Genomic DNA, 22,771 nt, shown 5'->3' with positions numbered 1-22,771 from the left:
CAATGGAGTGGGACAATCCTATGAGCATACTAGATTGTGATAAAAGAAGACAGCCTTCAGAGATTAAACAAGTACCCACTCACAACTCAGTCAGAAAGCCGCACTGAGGATCTCTGCTTGTTGGGAAGGCCAGCTTTGGGGTTGGTTCTGAGAAGGCATGTGTGCTCCTTGGCATTGCAACTCTTCTCCAGGGGGATGAAAAAGTAACTTGTTTTCTTTGTTTTTAGGGTTCCTTGTTGGCTGCTTTGGGTATATGTACTAAGCAGGGACCGTGGTCAGGTCATTTAAGCACAGGGGATTACAGTATTTGGAAGCAGGCTCTGGGGTAGGTTAAATTATAATTCAGATAAGCTTCTCAGCCAGCCACAGGGGTCTGCAGCCTCCAGTGGTAACTATGTTAGCCATGCTCCTCTTGATATCCCTATCTGTGGAATTCATTTGGGGAGTGACAGTTTAGTATCCTAATATGAATCTACTGTATTAAACCAGTGGTGGATTTCCTGGAAATTTTAACACGGAAAGTTGATCTATTCAATTTTCTCTTGACTTGGGTTAGTGATTTTACCCATTTCATAAAGCTTAGGCTTAAGGACCTTCTAGAGATCTGTGGTTTGGCCTCAGAATCCTTTCACATTGAATGTAATTGGCATGGGTTAGTGTTTAATCCATGCTTCACCTCGGGCTCTTTGTGTGTATTTGTATTCATTTTCATGAATAGATTTGCCTTGATGGCTATTTTTGAAATTGGTGTATTTAATGAGTTACAGAGATTCAATCCCTGATATTTTACTGTTCTATGGTTTTATCAGGCCTCTATGACTTATGTCTCCCCTTGGTCTTTCAGCTTGGGTCAGTGGTTCTGTAGCAGAGTCCAGAGAGTTTTGGAATTTAAGTCCCAGCGGTTTCCCACCCTGTGAAAGCCTGTCTTCTGTGAAGTCTTGTGCTGTGGGCGCCCTCTGCAGGCATTTCTGCATATTGCTTCCATCCCTTCCCCTCTGTGGACTGTGGACCATCCATCAGTCCTCTGGGTGGTTGCTGCATGGTTATCTGGTGCCTGTGTGCTGATGGAGTTGTTTAACTGAGGGATGCTTTGCTACTGTTGAATCCATCTCAGCACTGTGGAACAAAGGCACAGGCTAACTTGCTGTGATAGAAAGAAACCTTTAATAACAAATGGGCTGGGGCTTCTGAGGCTATGCCCTAGAACAGTGGTTCTCAACCTGTGGGTCGTAACCTTTGGCAATTGACCCTTTCACAGGGGTTGCCTAAGACCATCAGAAAACAGATCTTACATTAGAAAATTACAGTTAGGAAGTAGCAACAGAAATCATTTTATGATTGGGGGTCACCACAACATGAGGAGCTGTATATTGAAGTGTCACAGCATTGGAAAGATTGAGCACCGCTGCTCTCGAAGAAAGAAAAAGAGCAAACAAGCGTATGCCGAGTCTTTGGGTTTAGCAGAGGCCTTGCTTGATTTGGTTGGCAGTCAGCAGTGCGCACAGTGGTTGCAGTGAGGGGGTTGGGCGCTGCTTCCTGCTTGGATAAGAAGCCTCCAGTCACAGGACCGAGTCTGATCTCCCTGCTTTGCTGTTCACAGGGAAGGTGAAAGTGCTCCTGAAAGAGCTGTGGCTCTGCGTGAACACTGCGCACAGACTCTCCGGGGAGGGCGGCGGACGACGGGTCCCAGGTGAGAGACACCACAGATGCTCCCAAGGCATGAGTGTGACAGCATCTGCCACAGGCTTCTGCTATTTCAGCCTCCAGTGTGTAGTGGAGAGTGGGTACTTGGAAGTGTATGAAGCAGTGTGACTCTAAACCCCAGCAGATAACTGTCAGCCTTTGGTAGCAGCTCTCCTCAGAGCACTTGCAGGGGGAACTAAGGCATGCTTGGCAGGTGTATATGGAAGGCCAAGTCATCTTCCTGTACTATATAATAGCTTCTTTTAAGTTACCTTTATTTTCACACAAGAATGATTCCATCTGAACTCTTCCCCAATCCTGTTAACCAACTGTGGGGCTCATAGAAATGGCACATTTTCCACCTGTACTAGATCTAGTCTGAGATTCCATTTCTGCTAAGAACACTGTGCTGGGGACTAAGAACAGAATGCATGGCATGCTGTGATTCACTGAGGATCACATCTGTAGTAGATCTCCTTTGCTTCCAGTTGGCCCAGGGAAGTTTTTTTTTGTTTTTTTTTTTGTCTTTGTTTTTTTAATCTAATTTCTTCTGCATTTAGTTCCAGGAATTCTTGCTTAAGAAAGGCTGCCCCTCTCTTCTCTGCTGCTGACTCTGGTTTGTTTCAGGTCAGGGTAGCTCTCCTGTTTCCCAGTGCACTGCAGTCCTGTACTCCCCTCTCCTCTGCTCACTCTGCTGTTTCTTCTGTCTCCCCAGTGCATTGCAAGTTCATATTTACTAGATGCTGCCCCAGGGCAGCTCCTGTGTGCCTCAGACATACTCGTCCCGCCTAGGCACTTATCTGTTCCAGTCTCACGTCTGAAGAGGTCTTGCTCCTGTGCCAAACACCTGGTGACTGCAGTGACCTGTGGGAGCCATATTTCTAGGCTAAATCATCATCATTGACTGAAGTTCATGAAACTCAAAAGACACCCCCACCCCCATCCCCACCCCCAAAGTTGTATAGTTACTTGTTTGTCACATCATGTTTGAGGGAGGGAGCATATGACAAAGACAGAGATCTCTATCCACACACTGAGTCAGACAGTTCCATCTTTCTGGACAGTCATCTGAAATCAACCAATGTCAAACCCCCATAGGCTTTCTATAAAAGGTACATTAGACTGTTGTTGAAGGGAAAGCATCTCCCAGTGTGTTTAGGCAGTGAGGCCTCTGTCCTGCTGCTGTGCTGTGAGCTAGCTCTGGTACCTCAATGGACCACTCCATCCACAACCCTGTCCCAGTCTATGATAACTTTAGAAGTTGATTGGTGACTTTCTTGAAGCCGTCTACTCATTTCAAGTTAATTGTGCCAGTAATGTGACTGTTACCAGGATATAACTTGTGTGTTTCCTTAGCATTATTAAATATGCGACACCTGCTTCTCTCCTGTTCAGAAAAACCTGCCAAAGGAAACAGTGCAGCCAGAGCCTCTGAGCAAGATGAGCCGCTCCCAGTGCAGGGCAGCCCCGCCAGGGCCGCAGACATGCGCTCGCTCTTCTCCAAGCTGTCCATGGAGATGGAGGGTGACTTTTCTTCCTCGGAGAGTGCTGAAGAAGAGCTTCCCAGTGGGGCAAGCCCCAGTACTGAGCATGCTTTTTGTGAGGAGAGGCATCCTGAAGTCTCAGGACAGAGGCCTGATGATGGCAACAGGACCGACGTCTATGACCACGAACACTTTTTTGATGATGATCTTCAAGCCGCAATCGACTTCTTCAAGCTTCCCCCTCCTCTTCTGTCTCCAGTGCCCTCACCCCCTCCGGTGGCCTCGGGCTCTTTTCCTTCTTCCCTGGCGCCTGTGAGTTGCCTTTCTGATGTGTTTGTCCTTTGTCCAGGGTATTTTAAAGGTATTAGTGTACTCAGGAAAACTGTTCATTTTAGCCAGTTTTACTATGAAGTAACAAGGAAATAAAAAAGCTGTGTCAGGATCCTTTGGATCAGTATATGCGGTGTGATTTTCTTCACTCTGCCTTAGAGCTGCATTCTATTTGTCTTTAATTACAGTTCTTATGTACAAAGATGGCATTTACTTATATTGCTAGTACATAGCATGAGATAAACATGGAGAGAATGAAGCATACTCTTGCAAACATGGGATGTTTCCAGAGACAGAAAAAATCTCCATGTCTAGCATTGCTGACCCTCCACCCAGGAGCATTTCAGCCTTGGGTATATCTTCAAACGTTTAGATACTATTTGCTCCCCTGAGGAGACTTGGCCTGTACTTTTATTCCAGAAACCTAGTCAGGTACTGTGGGTACAACGGTGATACAGGATATAGGGCTGGGCTGGCGTGTGAAAGTGGGCCCCAGCATAGAACTCCTCTGCTTGGAGAGAGCTCTGCTGGCCTGCAGGGCACACTCTGCCTCAGACTACAGAGGCTGGTGGAAAGGGAGGAGCTCTTGAAAGAAAGCAGTGTTCAACCCAGGGCTGACATGGCTTAGGGGAATTTTTGTGGGCTATTTCTGGAAGGGCCATGCAAGTCTTCTAGGGAACTCAACAGTGTTATTAGGGAGGTGGGAAATCCTTGAGGGCTTTGACGATTTCCATAAGGAAGTCTCTATTGAGTCACAGTATGAATAGGAAAGGACCAACGGTTCAGGAGGAGGCGATACTGGCCAGGACTAGGACCTAATACCTGGGGACAGGTGGTGGCATTGGAGCCCGGGGCTGGTCCAGCTTAAAAAATGACTTAGGGAATGGTACTTGATAGCATTTTCACTGTGGTCTTTGGGGGAAATAGACTCAAAGTAGTTACAAAATAGCTAATGTGAAGTGTATGGCAGAGCCCCACTTGGAGTTCTATGAATACCCATCTGTTTTCGTACTGATTGGAGTTCTGTGAATACCCATCGGTTTTCGTACTGATTGGAGTTCTGTGAATACCTATCGGTTTTCGTACTGATTTCTTACCTATGCTTTGTCTCATCTGAAATTAACACACATGATACCCACCATGGGGATGAGCAGGGTATAGACACTTAGAACCTGTGGCTGTGTAAAGCAGAGCCGTGTAGCTGTGGTGGCATTCAGTAAGAATAAGGAAAAGGTGGGGGTCCATTCAGCATCTGTGGCAGCTCCCAACAAATAAGCAGAAGTAGAGGCAGGGAGGGCTGAGAGAGCTGTCCTCTAACTCCAGGCATCGGCGAGTGGGGGTCACAGGTGAACAGTTAGGTTCTAGCCCTTGAGTTCACCCTTCCCATATGCATATAGGGTTTGCTGACATAAAAGAGAGGCAGTTAACCCAGATGGGAGCCACTAGTTGAGCATGTGGGAGGGGTTTTGGAGCAGAGGTGACTCGCCACTGACTGGAGAAGTATTCCTGAATCTATGCAGTCCTCAAAATAATAACATGGCTCAGGGGCTGGCCTTGGCATGAGTCTCACAAGGAGAGGAATCAAAAGGCGATGGAGACAGAAGCCAGTAAACCTCAGTGTACAGTGTCCTCTTTCTCAGAGCCAGGACTAGGAACACATGAGAGCTGAAGGACAGACCCAGCCTGTGTGCTCTGTAGACTGGGACTGGGGAGCGCCTTGGATATAGGACCCAGCTTCTTAAGAATTGGTAGAGCAAGCTCCACCCGCGCCTGGCCCAGCCCTCACAGGTGTGGTGTTGAGGAATGTGCTTAGTTGTGCTGACAGTGACTATGTGCTTTGTGTCACTTTAAGGAATCCTTCTTTGGAGAGTTCACGGATTCCAGCGATAGTGACTCCGTCCCACCGAGAGACTCTATGGAATCAGCTTTGGAAGATTACACAGCGGAGTCACGGAGTTATTTTGACTTGCTTGAAAAAATTAAAAGGAGTGACACCTACATGAAAAAGCCTGGGTCACTGGAAGCTGCCCAGGCTGTAAACAATCTGACACCTCTTGGATTTGTTACTGGAAGAACAGCACTGGGAGAACCTTCAGCCATATCTTCTCTAGCTCGGGGAAGGCACTGGACTGCATCATCTGAATCTGTGAGGGACAGAGGAGACTCTGTAGAAGAGGCAGAAAGAATGGTGGAGGCCAAGGAGGTGGATAAGTCTGTGCAGGTTGGGAAAGGGCTGCTGAAGCCTGACAGAAGACGGTGGCTAGAGATGGCATCCAGAGGCCCAGCACGAAAGAAGGAAGCTGGAGCCGGGGAGCCAGAGGTTTGTTTTTCTCCCCTTGGCAAGAGGACCTTCAGTCAGCTCATGGAATCTGAAGGAAAAGCCCTGTCATCAAAAGCTTTGTGCCCATCCCAGTCAGAAGTTTCTAAACGGACACTCACTGACGGATTTGCTTCCAAATCACACTGTGTGACTGGTCCTGGCCGCTTTCAGAGAAGGGAAAGAGATGTGCAGGAGTCCACTCCCCAGTCAGGCATATGTGCACCTGCAGCAGGTCATGACCATTCGGCTAGTCTTCCCTCTTCTTCCTCTGCTACCTCGGTGCCAGTGTCTGTCTGCAGTAACCACCAGACTTCATGGCTAGGGTGTGTCAGTGTAGGCACTCCAGCAGAAGTAACCTGCACAGAACAAAAGTCACCAACTAGAACTTTAAACACATTTCTTCTGCGGTCTGAGCCAACAGCATGTTTTCCAAAAGAAAATGACCCAGAAAATAGTTTGTCTACTTTGAGTCCAAAGTCAAAATTAGGAACATCTACCTTTAGTGACTGGAAAAGCAGGGGCCTGGAATCTTTCAGCACTTTAAAAAGCACAGCAAAGGGACACTCGCTTACCCAGTCAGTATTTCAGAAGCCAACAGGAGGTGGACAGTGTAAAGGCCAAGGGCCAGGCGCTACACTCATACTGCCTAAGTCAGACTGGACCTCACTGGCACGTTCGCAGGCTGGCTTCACCAGAAGGAGCCCTGGCTCTGCTAACAGTACCTCATGGCACCGCAGTGATGTCCTAAGGCGAGGTAGTGGGGGCAGCCCCAGAGCTTCCTCAGAGTACCAGCAAAGGGCCAGGCTTCACCTAGAGAAGGCTGCACCGGTCTCACAGAACAGCAGGCTAACAGCTGTGCTTGGACCTCCTGGAGAAAGTACCATCCCTCCAGAACTTAATGCAGCTGCTGCTTTGCTGCCAAACCAAGTGTCAGTCATAACAAAGCAGGCAAGACCGAGGAGGGTGCTGGGTAGCAGCCTGGAACCCTGGCGGCCACATGGGAACACACTGAGCCCCGCTGTAAATGGTGGCAAGGAAACAGGTCTTATGCCATCAGTATCAGCCTGTGTTGGAGATGGAGACCCCATAGCACAGGTCCCAGAGCAGGTAGCTGATAAAGAAATCCCTTCTCCAGACGAGTCTGTGTCTTGGCGAAAACCCATTTGTGATTCTCCAAGCGGCTCCTTGCTTGCAGAGAACTTTAGTTGCTCCACAGACCGTAAGTTACCTTTCTCCTCTGAAGACAACATCTTCCAGCGTGTTATGAATGAACACTTGCGAGAGAAGCCCAGGAAGTCCCCCCAAGCCACACAGTCAGGTGCCAGTAGGCTGGAGGCTGGGGAGCTGCTTCCATCTGGGGTGACATCAGGGGTCTTCCCTGCTGAACAGACGCCCCATGGACCTCATCAGCAGGCAGACAGTGAAGCCCCTGCAGTTGCCAGAGAGTCTCGTAGTGCGCCACAGAATGCCAGTGCACCTCCCGTAGTGCCAAGCAAGGGTCCTCTCAGAGCTCGGGTGCCCACACGCCCTGTTTGCCCTTCAAACCTTAGCCGTGCAGAAGAGGAGACACAAGGGACCTCCCAGAGTAGTCTCCCTGGGGCTTCCTACTGCTACACAGGTATCAGGGAGCGGGGAGAGGAAGACACCGAAGTAGAGGATGAAGCTGTTAGCTGCAGTGAGGGAGAGCATGAGGCTGAAGCTGTGATGGGGCGCAGACAACAGGAGGCAGCAGGAGATTCACATAGACCTTTGGGAGACCCAGAGGCTGGGGTGGGGGAGGCAGGACACCCCTTGGATGTAGGTGATCTGACCTCCGCACTTCAAGAATGTAACTTAAGCACCCTTCTCTACATAGACAAGCTCTCTCCATCAGAGGTGCTTATGGTTCTTGAGAGTTGTCAGTTAAGAGAGTATAGTTCGAGGGCCTCTGCTTCAGAATGTTCTAGCAAAGGAAGCCTACATGAAGAAATGAACAAAGAGGTAAGGCAAAGTGAAATCTCTAGAAAGAAGTGTGGGAAGAGGTTCTGTGAGGAAGAGCTACTAAGAGCCTCGGAAGAGTGGGCTGAGTCAGAGGGAGATGACTGTTGTGGCAGGACATCATGCCAGCATGCTCAGTGTCCACTGGAAGTGCCATCTCACGTTCTCACCAAGACTGGGGAAGAACTCGATATAAACCCTGTGGACTGCAGTGGGAAGGATACTGAGCATGCATTGCTCACAAATGCACATCCCAGCCAGGCAGCCGAAGCTCTTACAGAAGACGCTCTGCCTGAGGAGGCATCCAGCCCCATGCCCCACACTGCTGAACTGCCTGACCCATCAGCTGTGGATGGTGGGGGCAGCTCCCCACTCAGTAGCAGGTCTGACCCTGAGCACATTCAGAGCGGCTATGAGGATGAGCCCAATTCTGGGGACTGCCTCAGCATTGGGGAAGAAGGCCTAGCAGAACCTGAGGAGCTGTTGACCCTGAGTTCTGACTCTCCAACCCCACCAAGGTTAGAGCAGAGTTCTGATTGTGTGGCCGAGACGGCGTTTCGGTACCAGATCTCTGCGGTGACCTCCGAGGTTATAAGTGTACTTATAAATAAGGATCAAGACCTTGTGATTGAAAAGGGAGACAACTGGACTATCATCAGTGGTGTGGCCATCTCCCCTGGCATGGAACAAGTAGTTCTGTGTGACACTCTTGGGGATGCTGCTCCCTCCCAGGATCAGGGAGGCCTGGATGACAGCTCTGTGGAGAAGTCCCCTGAAGCCAGTCCTTCTGGCCCTCTACCTCAAGAGCCTCCATGTGGTGATCTCTCTGGTGCCCAGGAGGATATTTCCAGCAACGGTCAGAGTGCCAACTTTGATAAGAGTCGTCTTCGGGACAGACCTGTAAAACCGAGCATCTGGATCCGGTCTCAGATATACGACCAGACACTTGAGACCGAGAAAGTTGCATCTGATCACACATATTATAACTGGAAATTAGAGCCACTTGGTAAAAATAAGCCTCGATCAAAGATTTCCAACAAAGATCAAGCAAGCAAGCTAGCCAAGACACCAGTACTCAACAGAGGGGAAGAGCGTTTGAACGAAGTCCCTCAGCCAGCACCAGGGGAGAGGACAAATAGAAAAACACCAGGAAGCCAAGCTCAGTCCACCCTGGCAGGTACAGATATGTCCACCCCCACCAACTGTTCCCCTGACACTCTGAGCAAGATCCGGCAAGAAGTGGGGCCACCATTGCCTCCCTTGCTCCCCCCACTAATAGCCACACCTCCAAGGTCATCACAGACACTGTCTCCTCTGGTACCAAGTTCTGGTCCATCCTCAAGGTCCTCACCTGCTGGCCATGTTTCCCCACTCTGCGAAGTTCCAGGGCCTCCTGTGTTGTCTCCATGGCCTGAGGAACTCCAGCAGGCCTCCCCGCTGGATCCCTCTCCGTCCCCATCCACAGCAACAGCTAGTGGAAGGATAGTGTCCTCTCCGTTGCAGTTCTGTGCTGCTACACCAAAGCATGCACTTCCTGTGCCTGGCCGACTCCCATCCTGCGCACCAGGCCATGCTGCTGTGAGCGGGCCACAGCAGGAGAATTCTGTCAAAATCCTTGACACCATGTACCCAGAGTTATCTGCCAGAGCCCGGACCCTCAGCCTCCTCAAAGGGCACATGCAGCTCTCCCGAGGCTCCACTGTGGATGGAAAGGTGTTACCAGGGCGTGTCAGCGCTCTCCTAGGACTCAAAGCTATAACCTCAACATCAACTGCATTTGTCCTAACCGGGGGCAGCTCTGGTGGCGACAGTAGCCAAGGTAAGTCACAAGACTTGGGTGTTCAGCAGGATGCAGGTGGGAAAAGAACACTAGCAGTATCTATGCTCAGGAGTGCTAAAAGACTGCGCCTGGACGACGAGTCCCCAGAACCAGACACCAGGGAGGTCACTGGGGAAGGAGTCCCCGAGGACCCCCAAGGAGGAAGCCCACTGGCTGAAGTTGTGCCAGCTGAGGAAGAGCAAGCTGATGTCCCGGTCTGCAGTGCAGCTTCACTTCTGCGTGTCAACCCAAGGGAGATGGCAGAGTCGTATAACATAGCCATAACTCGGGCTCTGAGGAAGATTGCCGAGTCCTCCTTTGACCTGCTACCTGTCATTCGTAGTCATGTGTATGTGGGAAATATCTCCAAAAAGCCTGTCATGAGAGATCAAGAGAAAGAAGTTGTTTATGAATTTAGCACAACAAACAAGGTATGTGGCAACCTTTCTCTCTCTGGAAGTGCTAAGCATGAGTGTCTAGCAGGGACTGGCCAGTGCAGATGACACTGAAGATTAGGCCCCTCTCAAGATTGAAGCCTGTGTGTTTCTAACTTGCATCTGTAGAGTAGAAATACAGAAAGACAGTGGAGGCTTGACACACAGCACTATGAGGGAACTGTCAGAACAAATTTGCACATTTCCAGGAGGTGCTGGCATTTTAAGTTTAAAGTATACTTCCTTCAGCTTGTCACATTGCCAGCACATGGTAGCCTTTCATTTTTTGAGTAGTGGTTCATTCAGTGTCGGTCGGGTCATTATACAGACTGGCTGTGTAGCTCCTGAGGACTCTGTGGCTCTGTGTGCTAGGCATCCCTCAGCTCCTTGCCAGGTAACTGCAGTGCCTGCCGACTCACCCTTCCCCGTCCAGTGCTACATCCAGGATGTCCTTGTGGAGCGACTGTCCTGGATTGCTGCCTCTCAGAAAGCCTAAGAGGCTGAAGTATCTTTGAGAGACTGTCTTCTGTGTGAATACCTGTCAGATTTTCAATGATACAATTCTCTTTCAGGAAAAGGGAAATAGCACCTAATTTGGACAATAGAATAAATAAAAATGGAGATACAATTAGCCTGAGCTTAACATATGTACACAGGTATTTGTACACGTGGATTTTTAGAAAGAGCAATAGAGAATTTATCTGAATGGTGACCATGTCATAATAGGCAAGTAGGTGGATTCACAGGCTTGCTGTGGTATCCATAGTTTGATCTCAAGAAGTTAGTCATTGGGAGTTCTCTCACCTCTGCTAGCATGCTAGGCAAGTTGTTAGCCATTATTGTGGCCTACCTTCTGGTGCTATAAAAGTTTTATTTGTCTGATAAATACCAAATTAAGATTGGTTCTTGTATCACTAATAATTGTTTTATCTTTTTCCCAATCTAGCATTTAGGAGAATACTTACTTCGCTCTATTCTCTCAGAGCTAAAGATTCAGAAGACATCTCTGGACCACAGTTACATCCATGCACTGTGCAGAGTGTATGTGGGCATTTGTCGGCAACTTGGAGACTTGGAAAGAGCTCGCTTGTTCTGTTACAGCCTTCTGAAGGAAGGTGTGTATGTGCCCAGGGTGCAGCACTGCTGTCTGAACACCCACTGCTGCAGGCTCACCGTACACTTACTTCTCTTTCAGCTTGTTAAATATAAAATCTGATGAGTTTGAAGCCAGCATGGTCTCAGATCCAACAAGTTCTGAACTATCATAAAGATAAAGTAACTCCACATAGCCATACTAGTTTTCAGCATACTTTACTTAGACTTACTAACATGAGCACATGTACTTGGGTTTGTGTAGATTGTTAGACTTACTTACATTGGCACAAGCATTTGTGTAGATTGTTAGACTTACTTACATCGGCACAAGCATTTGTGTAGATTGTTAGACTTACTTACATCGGCACAAGCATTTGTGTAGATTGTTAGACTTACTTACATCGGCACAAGCATTTGTGTAGATTGTTAGACTTACTTACATCGGCACAAGCATTTGTGTTTCCTCTTGCCCACTGGGTATTTTCTCTATTCCTGTGTTGCACACTGTGGGGATCCTTATACAATCGCTATCCATATTGCTGTGCCTCTGGCTAAATGGCAGTGACCGTGAGATGGACGTCATCCCTCACTGATGAGGAAGAGGTACAGGAGCAGGGCTGTCAGGTCATGAGTATGCATAAACAGGGACAGACAAGAACTCGGCACAGTGCTGCATCAGGGCATCTGTATCAGTCAGCCACACTGTTGCTTCTTACTGATCTGTTCAGTAACCCATTGTGGGGTGCATGCTGTGTAACCATGAAAGGGCTGGAGACTGGCAATGTAGGTAGACAAAGGCAGGCAGCGGCGGAGGAATGTGATTCAGCCGCATCTGGTGCATTTCTTGCTGTAACTCGGTCATGAACTCATCAGACTGTATGCCTTTTCTTAGAGGGGATTGTCCATGTTCATTCCGTGGCTTCATAGATGTCCTTAATCATTTCCTGTCTCACAGTCTCCTGTTGACTTTGTGGCATGTGCCATGTGGGGCGTGTAGAAGTGCCACGGCAGGAAGCAGGCATCAGAACAGGTATACACAGCAATAGTGGGTGAGACTTGAACTCTGACCTGCACACCCTGTTAATCACAGTAAGAGTATAACAGAGTTCTAGATGGGTATGCATTCAGTGCAAATAGGACAAAGCTTTAGAACATAGTAACTTGGCAAACAATAATTCTTAGTGAGCACCTCATCCGCAGAGGGAGAACCCCAAATCTGTTTGCTGTTACTACAAATCCAGGAGATAGGATGGTTTTAGTGTAATCTAGGTATCATGTACTCTCTCCTTCTCAGACATTCTCAACCTAACTTCTGAGATGTGTCCTTGGTGCTCTCTGCATGTGGAGTCTGATGGGAATTTCTCAGTTTGTAATGTGCCTTAGTATTATAAACAAAACCAGTTTTCCAGTGCCGTGCTGTGAGGGTTTGTCCTGTCTTAGCGTTCCCACACGCCCACTCCTGGGTCTGATCCACACTCCTCTCCTGACACAGAACGTCCCGAATCTTGCCTTGGACTCTCTGAATAATCCACTTTTGAAAGTACAGCCCAGTTACTTAACAAGTGGTAATGTCTGTATAGAGATGAATTGAATTGTCTTGTCATAATGTGTAGCAAATGGGAAAATTCTGAGCCTGAAGAAATTTAGAAGCAAGATGTTTTAACTTCCTGTCCTTTGATGGATCCCTTTGATACCACCTATTCATTCTGTGTTTTCTACTTTTATACCAAGTTTAAAATCTAACACTGTGCCAAGCCAGACATGGTAGATCACTCTTACAATCTCAGGATTTGAGAGATTGAGGCAGGAGGTTGAGACTACAGAATGAGACCTGTCTCAAAACCAAAGACAAATTAAAAAGGAACTAAAGATGGAGGGAAAACAGATTATGAAACATTGATGATCAGAGCCCTTTTGGCTGCCCGTGCCTTGTAGAACCTGGGAAGTAAAATCGGTGCCTCATCTTAGATTGGTTGCCTCAGTGAGACAGGCGTAAAGGCTCTTTTCATCCCCCTTTCTTACAGATTTTCCAGAATCTGAGAAGTTGACTCTGTTCATTGCCAACATGTGGCGTGAAGTATTTCTCTCCCAGTCAGCCATTAGTGAAGCGATGCAGCTGGTTGCCAGGCAGCGTGCCAGAGGAGAAGTTCTGAACTGCTTGAGAGCTTTCCTGAGCTGGGAAAAGGTGCACTTTTGGGCTTTTGGGGGTTTTTTGTTTCTTTTCTGCAGTACTTGTAGGATGAGCATACGTGTTATTATGCAGCTTTGTATTGTGATTCCTTTTGTCTTAGTTCTTCAACATTTCTAAAAAATGATATGTATTTGTTTGTTTGCTTATCATTTATTATGCTGTGCCTATAAATGCATATGTACTCACTGTACATGTGGACATCAGAGAACAACCATTGGGTCTGTTCTCTCCTCCCACTCATGGTTCTGGAAATCAAACTCAGTTCATCAGACTTGGTGGCAAGAACCTTTACCTACTGAGCCATCTGACCAGCTTGTTCTTAGCCGTTGTAGAGACACTTCACAGCACATGGTTTGAAGTGTCATATTAAGTTTATGCATTTTATTCATTGAGTATTCATGACATCCCAGGAAGTATTGCAGACCTCCAAAATGTATGACGTTCATTTGATACACTAATTTATGACCGATGAAATCTGTTGGTCTGTAATGCACAGAGAAAGGGATTGTAAATTCATTGATTTTGCAAAAGGTCCCTAGGTGGTAAGTTGTTCGGTTTGTTCTTTTTACTTTTATCTTTTACTGTCTTTAATCAATGGTTTATTGAAATAGTATTCAGATTGACCCTTGCTTAGTCATTGATTTCACCTAATAAGTATCTCGTTGACATTAGTAAACCTTGGAAGTAGATGCTGAAGTTGCTGTGGAGTTTACATTCATCTTGTTCTTTTCTGTTTCTTAGGAGCATGTAAAGCTCAGATGTTTTAAAAAATGCTTATAGTTTATATGGTTTATACACACATAAACTGTGTGTGTACCGTTGTGATTGCTTTTCAAGTATTCTTTGAGATAGTCTGTATTTGACTTTATATTTATGAGAATGAAGGGAATCACAAGTTTGCAATCACCTCTTTAGATACAGTCCTGGTTGGGCCTGGGTCCCCACACCTTTAATCCCAGCACTTGGAGGCAGAGGCAGGTGAATCTAAGTTCAATGACAGCCTGGTCCACATAGAAGTCCCAGGACAGCCATATTACATAGAGAGACCTTGTCTCAAACAAACAAAATACATGTGTATGTGATACAGCTAGTGAGATGGTGTCATGGACTCTACTGAGTCATTTCGTTTGCCTGCCTGTGATAGTGGAAATTGGCACACCACTTGCTGGGCCGACAGTGTCTTGAGCTTTATCCCAACACAAACAAACAGAAGGTGGAGGAGGTGAGCTACTTGATGAGCTCCAGGAGCAGCCATCAGACACCCAAACCACACATGTCCCTGCTGCCCCTATCCTGAGGTAGCTTCCCTTATACAAAATGCTTTTGACTGGAAATGTTTGAGAGTCAGAGTTGGGTTACTTTTTGGGTTTTGGGTTTTTTTTTTTTCCCCCAAGTTTGAAAATACATGTGTGGACTTTAACATCAAATGCTCCTGATGTGCAACTGTAATGCTCTGAGTCTTGTTCTATTCATAAATTGGGTAATAGGTAAAAAGTATGCAGTCCATTGCCCATTGATTAGTGTCATGCTAGTGCACATACAATAGATTATATCTCCTAAGCAAGCAGACTTTATAAACTTCATTTAGTTATCAATGTTTTAAGTGAGATAAATAATACATACCTCAGAAGCACTTCAAACTGCACCTTCAGATGTAACAAGCAGAGTCTTCTCGAGCTCTTAACCTTTGAATGTGAAAGGTCAAGTTCAGAATATGGAATGTGAGTTGTACTGAATGCTTGTTTTCATAATGCAGTCTATCTCCTACTCATTTTAATTCATCATGCTGATTCCTGATACTTACAGTTAAGTAACCTCAGCCTAGACTGGGAATCCCAGTGGCTTGCAAAACCAGTATTCCTGCAGACTCGCACACTCAGTCCCTTCCCAAGGAGCCGCTCGATGTGTTTAAATTTGCTTCTGCATCTTCCCAGCTTACAAAGTTACTGACTTCTCCAAGTTACCGACTTCTCCTTTGTGGGAACCTTTGAGTCTGTCAGTAGCTTCTGCAGGCTTCCAGCTCAGACTTTCCTCTGCTGATTTGAGCCTCTGTTTGCTAGAGGACTTTCTTGCAGTGCTGATGGGATGTTGAGTAACTCAGCCTTGTGGGAGTTGCACACAATCCTCTGCAGCCCTGCCTTAGGTCTTTCTCAAGGGAAAAGAGCTTTTCATCCCCCCCCCCCCCAAAGGCCTCTGAATGTTCATACAAGCAGAACTAGGTACAGTTCTAGTGTGTGATCTTTAGAGGTGAGCTGTTTATCAGTCAGTGTGTCCATGTGATTTACTGCTTGGCAGGGAAGAGAAGTGCTTAAACCACTGACATAGATGGGAACACAAAGCCCGGAATGTTCTCAAAAGTGAGGGAAGCTGGGCATTATTCTCTGGCAGATTGATCAACATTTGCAGAAGAATTTTAAGGGTTATTCTATTGTTAAATTGTAACTACATTTTATAACCTTAATCCCTGGTTGCTTGTACCAAATGCAGTTTGTGCTTCTATCTTGATTGCAGCTCTGCTCTTTCTGTGGTGCTGATTGTGGCTCCAGTACTTTTGTTTCTGCAGTTTCTAGTTCAAACTCAGGCTCTAGTTCAAAGTTACTCATAGGGGTAAATGGCAGTCCACCAGATGCTTGTTACAGTGTCAGATTATTAATGCCTAAGATGTTACTTTTTAAAAATGTGTTTTCTTTTCTAGAATGCGCCTATAGATGTTGGAATCCTAGTTTCTAAGCTGCTTTTGACCATACAGCTGTGCCCTAAAACAGAATTTCAGTCAAGTGATGAGTTTGGTGAAGATCTAAGTGCAAACATATGGGAATACATATTTGCCATTGATCTCCTCTGCTGCCACCAGAGGTGGATCTGGACGCATGACAACATCATAAGGTGAGTAAGTTTGCTGCTCTAGGGAAGGTGGTTAAGGGAAGGTAACCTGCTAATGCAGGAGTGTGGGCTGACTAGTCCTTCTGTCTTACCAAGGCATTTGAAGTACAAATAACTTCATTTTTATAAGAGCCAGCAAAAGTACCCTGAAAATGCCCACGTCGCTGTTAAACGGCTTCCACTGCATGCTGCTGACTACTTTTCATTGCCCTGTTGATATCTTCCCAATAGAATGATGGGAGCATGAGGGCCTCCTGTTCCCTTCTGTCCTCTGACACATCCACACAAGGCAGCTCAGCGAGTACAAGCTAACCAAGTGCTGTACTTGTCGCCTTCATGCACTGGCAAGCCAGACCCAGAGGGACAGATGTGTAAAGATTACCTACCAGTTAGCTGCTTTGCATTCAACAGGATCGAGCCTGTTGTTGCAGACACCCATTGGATTCTCTGCTTCTCTGTGCTCCTGGCACCTACCATGCACTATCCCGTAAGAGAGTGGAGAAAAGTGACCCTTGAATAAAGAAATTACTTTTGAACTCTGGCTGAGAAAGCCTGGCTTAAGACGAGATATGATATTAAACCACTTAGCACACGGCTGGTGACTTGTGTCTTTGAAATGCTTGAAGGTTTCTGTGAGAGTCGAGCTATTTGTGCATGAGAGTCTTGTTCTTCCTACTTTCCTGATTCCAGGAATGACAGGCACCTGGGTCTCGCACTTGAGACCTGAGACTAGGTGCATCTCTAGAATGAGGTCTGCGTCAAGGTGCTTGTCTGTGAGGAGATCCTTGCATATAGAAATGGAGAAGCATGTGCCACTCACCGAGTCCTGCATAAGGAAATGACAGGGCTTCTATCTAGTGCCTGATCTGCATGGATGCAGGATTTGAGTGGATTTCCCCTATGAGCCCAGGAAGACAGGGCCACTCTTTCTCAGTGGCAGGAGGCGTTAGAGCTGGCACCTGTCAGAGCGTTTTGCCAGGATCCTTTCAGTGGCAGTGAAAGTACCATTCTTTCACCATGTCATCTACATCTGTAAACAGAAGGGGGTGGGGGAGCTGGAAAGCAAAGCTGGATTATAAGAGCAGTGCAGAAGCACGCACCTCGTACGACATGTCTGCATGGGGATAGGCACACACTAGTACTGTCTGCATGAGGATGGGCACGCACCTCGTACTGTCTGCATGGGGATGGACATCTATCTTGTCATGCTATTTTCTAGTAAGGAGCTGTGGCCTCTGATGGATAAGTGGGTCAAATACAGGAAAGGACATTCGAACATCGCGTACACCCCTGATGTCATTGTCGCATCTGTGCTGAGACTGATTGGTAAGTCTGTGTGACAGCACCACCCCTACTTTTCCCCTTCTGCTTTCTTACCTCAGTGCTCTGGCTGTTTGTGACATTCTAGGTGTGGTGTTGACACATACACAGACAGGTTCACAAGTTATTCAGTGTCTAGAATGTCATTGTGAGCCAGTAAGATAACAAGTGGGCAGAGGCACTAGCCGATAAAGAGGCTTCTGTTTATCCTAGCCGATAAAGAGGGTTCTGGTTAATCCCCAGGAGCCACAAATTGAATATCTTCCTATAAGCTATTTTCTTCCAAAAGCTGATTTCTTCAAAGAGCCCTTTGGGTTTCACTGAATTAAAACTCAAAGGCAGTAATACTATTGGAGATAATATTGGCATTTGAGTATATGCTATATGAATAAACCTTGTAAGTATGTAGTGGGAAATACAATGTCCCTGCTGATTGTCACTGTATCTACAAATTCCCTCCTCCTTCCTTGTGAACTGCGCACACTAATTAATGATGCTGTGCTTGGAACATGCATAAGACATCGAAGACAAACACTTGGGTCTGAGTGGGTATGTACCTTCATGAGAAACAAGTCAAAACATGTGTGGCATTGTGTTAGTGTTACCTAATGAGTTGGCTAAAGTCTAGCTGGTCACGAGAGCCAAGCCAAGGCTAGAGGCATAAGGCGTGGGGTCCCATACAGTCTGAGGGGGTGTCTCAGGCTGTTGAGCTGAGTTCCTTGGTCAGAGGCAGTTCCTGTCTTGGAGTAGGAAGAAGGCAGTCCAGAGAGCTTGTGCTGGCAAACTAAGGATCAGCTAGCGTGGGTGTATGCGTGCAAAGTATAATCAATGAAAGTGAAAAGTGTTTCACGAACTATTTTGAATATCTGTAGATAGTCCCTCCACCTTGTTCTTCCTGAAATGGAGTCTTGCTGTGGCACCTGTTAAAGTAGTCAGTTCTTTAGTTACTTGTGAAAACTGCAGTCCACTGTCTAGCTTTCATGGTGAAGAACTTGTCCGCTCACTTTCAGTTTTGTGATCTGCAGTGTTCACCTGGGGAGTAGTTGATTATACACATCTTCCAAATGTCACCAGTACACACAACACAATACATGCACCAGCTCATACTCAAGTATTGGAGAGCTCCTAAGTAGGGAGTCTGGTGCAAGTTGTTGAACTCAGTTCAGTCTGGGTGTACTCTCACAACACACTGTGCTTGGTGTGCTGTGAGTTTGGCGTGCACTCTTGTGACCTCCATGTCACACATGTGCACCACAGTCCAGGGTGGATGAAAACAGAGCTGTGCCTTGTCCACCAGACAGATTCTTTAGTGAGATTGGCATTAGCGCTAGCCAGGCAGAAGCGCCTCCTTCACCCGGTGAGAAGATGCGTGGTTCATCTGGTGCTGCCCTCAGAGTGTGCAGGAAGCCCTGTGCTTCCTTCTGTGGCTGCTACTCTGTCACCATAGTGTGTTGGTAAGGCCACAGGCTCTCTGTTAACCTGGTGAATTTACCTTGTTATATTTTGCCTGTAGTGACTACAACTTAAATTCCATTTCTGCATTCCTGTGTGTCTTAGTTAGGGTCACATTGTTTAGTTAGTGATGAAACACTGTGACCAAAGCGACTTGGGAATGAAAGGATTCACTTGCTCATGATTTCACATCACAGATCATCATCAAAGGAAGTCGGGACAACAACCTGGAGGAAGGAACTGATGTGGAGGCTGTGGAGGAGTGCCGCTTACTGGCTTGCCCAGCCTGCTTTCTTAGAGAACCCAGGACCACCAATCCGAGGATGGCACCGCCCACAATGAACTAGGCCCTCCCACAGCAATCATTAAGAAAATGCCTTATAGGTTTGCCTATAGCCTGATCTTATGGAGGCATTTTCTTAATTGCAGTTCCTTCGTCTCAGTGACTTTAGCCTATATCAAGTTGACATCCTAAGAAGGCAGCACGTGTTTGTGCTTGCACATGGGTAAGAGGTGGTGAGCAGCACCCTGAGTGGCAGGGTGCATCGCTTGGTGCTATGAGCACTGTGGCCTCAGCTGTCTCACTGAGTGGTAGCCTACACTGCACTACAGGTCTTCAGGCTTAAAACTACACCATGTGTGGTGGGAAATGGAAAAAAATTAACAAAATAAGACATGAATTACAGTTTCCAGGAAATACTAGCCAGCATTTATTGAACTCTACTTTGTTGTATTTTGTTACTTCAGGTCGATTAGGCCAGTTGGGTTTGAAGGAGGGGTTTCCAACTGCTGTGAAGAATATCAGCTCGGTTATTGGTATGTTCATACAGCACGCTCAGGATGAAGGTAAGACTATATGGGGCTCTCATTGCCCTTGAACTCTCTCCCTGAATGTCCTGAGGATGTGAGCTAGTCCTTCCAACTTAAGGTCATGTGCTTTTGACCTTTTGTGATGTGGTGTTTCTTCAAGGGTCAGTTGGCCCTGTTGAGCAGTACTTCCTCAAAAAAGGGAACTCTGCTCCTGGACTGGTGCCTTGTCATTCAGGAAGCATCCTGAGAATGGCTTACCACCTCTCACCCATGCATGTATGAGCACAAAATACCTGCTGCCTTCTTAGGTAGATAGTGTGCTAGCTAGTTCTGTGTCAACTTGACACAAACTGCAGTCATCTGAGAGGAGGAAACCACAATTGAGAAAATGCCCACGAGGCTGCCTCCTGGGCTGTTTCCTCAGGAAAACCTGCACAGCAGCCAGAGGGGAGTATCCTGTAGCAAAGGGTACTCCCTTGTGTTAACCACTAGGGATTTCATATAATGTCTTATTTTTGTGGGTAAAGCTTAACTCAGAGTAACCCTTAGAATGATGAGTCTGGTTTCTCTTTTGAATATTGAGCAGTGAATGAATAATGTAGTTAAACAGCTTTGTACTAGATATGCAAATTGACAGCTTAGATACCTGGTGGCACTGGGCTACTCCTAGCCTAGCTGCAGATCTTTGTCTTCAGCTATGGGTGGCAGGCCTGATGTGCCAGGCACAGGAGTAGCAGCTGTAAGCACTTTCTCTAGACACTGCCCTGCTGCTAAGGCAGTGTTCATTGCTTCCATAGGAAAGTGCTCTTGATGACAATTTGGATACTACTTGACATAAAAGGTAGCCAGGGTCATAGCTGGTAAGTTGTCTCACTAACATGTGCAGCCTGGACTGTGTTGCTATCATGGGTGTAACCTAAAAGCCATGTAATTAGTACATGCCTCCTAGCTCCCTGGCGGTGGAAAGGCATCGTCCTCATTTCATACACTAAACCTGCAGTCCTTACTGCGGTAAGGAACCTGCAGTGTCTGTCCGCCCTGTTGCCGTGGCCTGAGTGCTGCAGTCTGGAAGCCTGCTCGAGGCTGTGAATATCTCGTTCATGTCTCATTGAGTCCTGGTTCTGGAGGGAGCCATGTGCTATGCTTTTCTTGATTCCTCGTATCAGGGAAGAAATTCTTCTGAATTCTCGATTAGAACTAACATTTAGACACATGGAATTTCTCTGACCTTTAATTCCTATTTGAGGAGGGGAACCTTCCAGAGCTACCCTTTGCAGAAAATGAAAATCTAAAACTTTTTAAAAACTGACAAAATACCAGAGCCATAAAATTCCTATCATGAATCTGCTAAATAGCATGAATGTATTAGTTTGTTATATTAGATTACCTTTGCTGTGCATGTAAGGCATACATGGATCATAAATGAATGTCATGGTTAGAGATTAATCCAATCTGTGATATGTGGATATGCATTTGGCTGAGGGACACAGCCTGAAATTCTAATTTGCCTTGTTTATCCCTGCCTTGCTCATACAAGATGGAGATACATGGTTAATAATGAACTTTAGCTTCTGAAACATTTAAAATTCAGTGAATTACATTAAGCTATAAATTAATGAATTAGATTTTAAAAAGTAAACTTTTGCCAATATAGGGATAATGGCATGCTGATTAAACTAGCTCTGTCACAATGGCCTGGAGCCATGCTGGTCTGGAGTCACACTGGCCTAGAACCACACTGGTCTAGAGCCACACTGGCCTAGAGTCACACTGCCCTGGAGCCATGCTGGTCTGGAGTTACACTGGTTTAGAGTCATACTGTCGTGGAGCCACACTGGCTTAGAGCCACACTAGTCTAAAGAAACGCTAAGCTAGAATCACACTGGCCTATAGCCACCCTGGCCTAGAGCTGCACTTGCCTAGATCCACAGTGGCTTGGAGTCACACTGGTTTGGAGCCACTGGCCTAGGATCACACTGGTCTGGAGCCACACTGACCTGGAATCACAATGGCCTAAAGCCACTAGTATAGAGCCACAGTGTTGTGGAGTCACACTGGCCTGGAGCCAAACTGACCTGGAGTTATACTGACCTGGAGCCACACTGGTATGGAGTCATGCTGACCTACAGCCACACTGGTCTGGAGTCTCACTGGCCTAGAGCCACATTGGCCTAGTACCACACTGGCCTGAAGTCAGACTGGTCTAGAACCAAACTGACCTGGAGTTGCACTGATCTGGAGCTATACTAGGCTGGAGCCACACAGGCTTGGAGCCACACTGGCCTGGAGCCACACTGGCTGGAGTTCTTCTGGTCTGGAGTCACACTAGCTCAGAATCATAGTCTCATCTGATGTCAGGTGACACAAGAGTAGGCTTTTGTATAAATGGACTACTTAGTAAAAATAAAGTGATTATGATTTTTGTGTCTGTGTCCATTTAGACAGTGCTGGAGGTTGTTTGAGAGTTTTATGTCAGAGGATCCTCGTGTTTTTCCAGCTTCATGGGGTTAGAGGAGCCCTGCAGTCCTCCTAACAGCCAGTGCCCAGAGGGACAGAGGGAGCTTTCAGTTTTCATTTGTAGACAGGGCTTGAATGAACATTTTTGTTGTGAGACATTTTTCTCTGTAATGTGATTTTCATTAGTGGCCGGAAATAGTCCATGTCTGAGTAGTTTTCTTTAGGTCATACATAGAGATGCTGACTAACAGATGCTTTCTTTGTTGATGTGTTATAACTGATTTGAAAATCCTTTTCAGATATCCCATGGGGTGTACAGCTTGCAGCTGTGTATGCCCTTTGTGACTTGAGTCCTAGCAATCCAGCAGAGATATCCAAGATTCTAGAAGCTTGGCGAACACAAACTTCCAACGCTATTCCATCCGCCATTGTCAGCTGTCTGGAAGAGGTGGGCTCTCTGAGTGCTGATGGCTCAGCTGGCCATACTAGCAAAGGAGACTGTGCACCCTGAGAGCT

General features: G+C 46.7%; 1 protein-coding gene across 1 annotated transcript in view; it reads left to right on the top strand.

The window, feature by feature from the left end:
- Ice1 (interactor of little elongation complex ELL subunit 1) overlaps positions 1 to 22,766 on the top strand; it is a 47,100-nt gene extending 24,334 nt beyond the window's left edge. The window contains exons 11-19 of the mRNA XM_021208465.1: positions 1,601 to 1,690; positions 3,079 to 3,479; positions 5,350 to 10,044; positions 10,994 to 11,162; positions 13,167 to 13,327; positions 16,029 to 16,219; positions 17,436 to 17,542; positions 19,736 to 19,834; positions 22,555 to 22,766. Of these exons, the coding sequence (XP_021064124.1) occupies positions 1,601 to 1,690; positions 3,079 to 3,479; positions 5,350 to 10,044; positions 10,994 to 11,162; positions 13,167 to 13,327; positions 16,029 to 16,219; positions 17,436 to 17,542; positions 19,736 to 19,834; positions 22,555 to 22,766 (6,125 nt within the window). The remainder of the gene's footprint in view (positions 1 to 1,600; positions 1,691 to 3,078; positions 3,480 to 5,349; positions 10,045 to 10,993; positions 11,163 to 13,166; positions 13,328 to 16,028; positions 16,220 to 17,435; positions 17,543 to 19,735; positions 19,835 to 22,554) is intronic.
- Positions 22,767 to 22,771: the final 5 nt, after the last annotated feature.

Source organism: Mus pahari, chromosome 11, assembly GCF_900095145.1.
Source record: "Mus pahari chromosome 11, PAHARI_EIJ_v1.1, whole genome shotgun sequence".
Classification (NCBI taxonomy): domain Eukaryota; kingdom Metazoa; phylum Chordata; class Mammalia; order Rodentia; family Muridae; genus Mus; species Mus pahari.
This window is presented reverse-complemented; position numbering and strand designations above follow the sequence as displayed.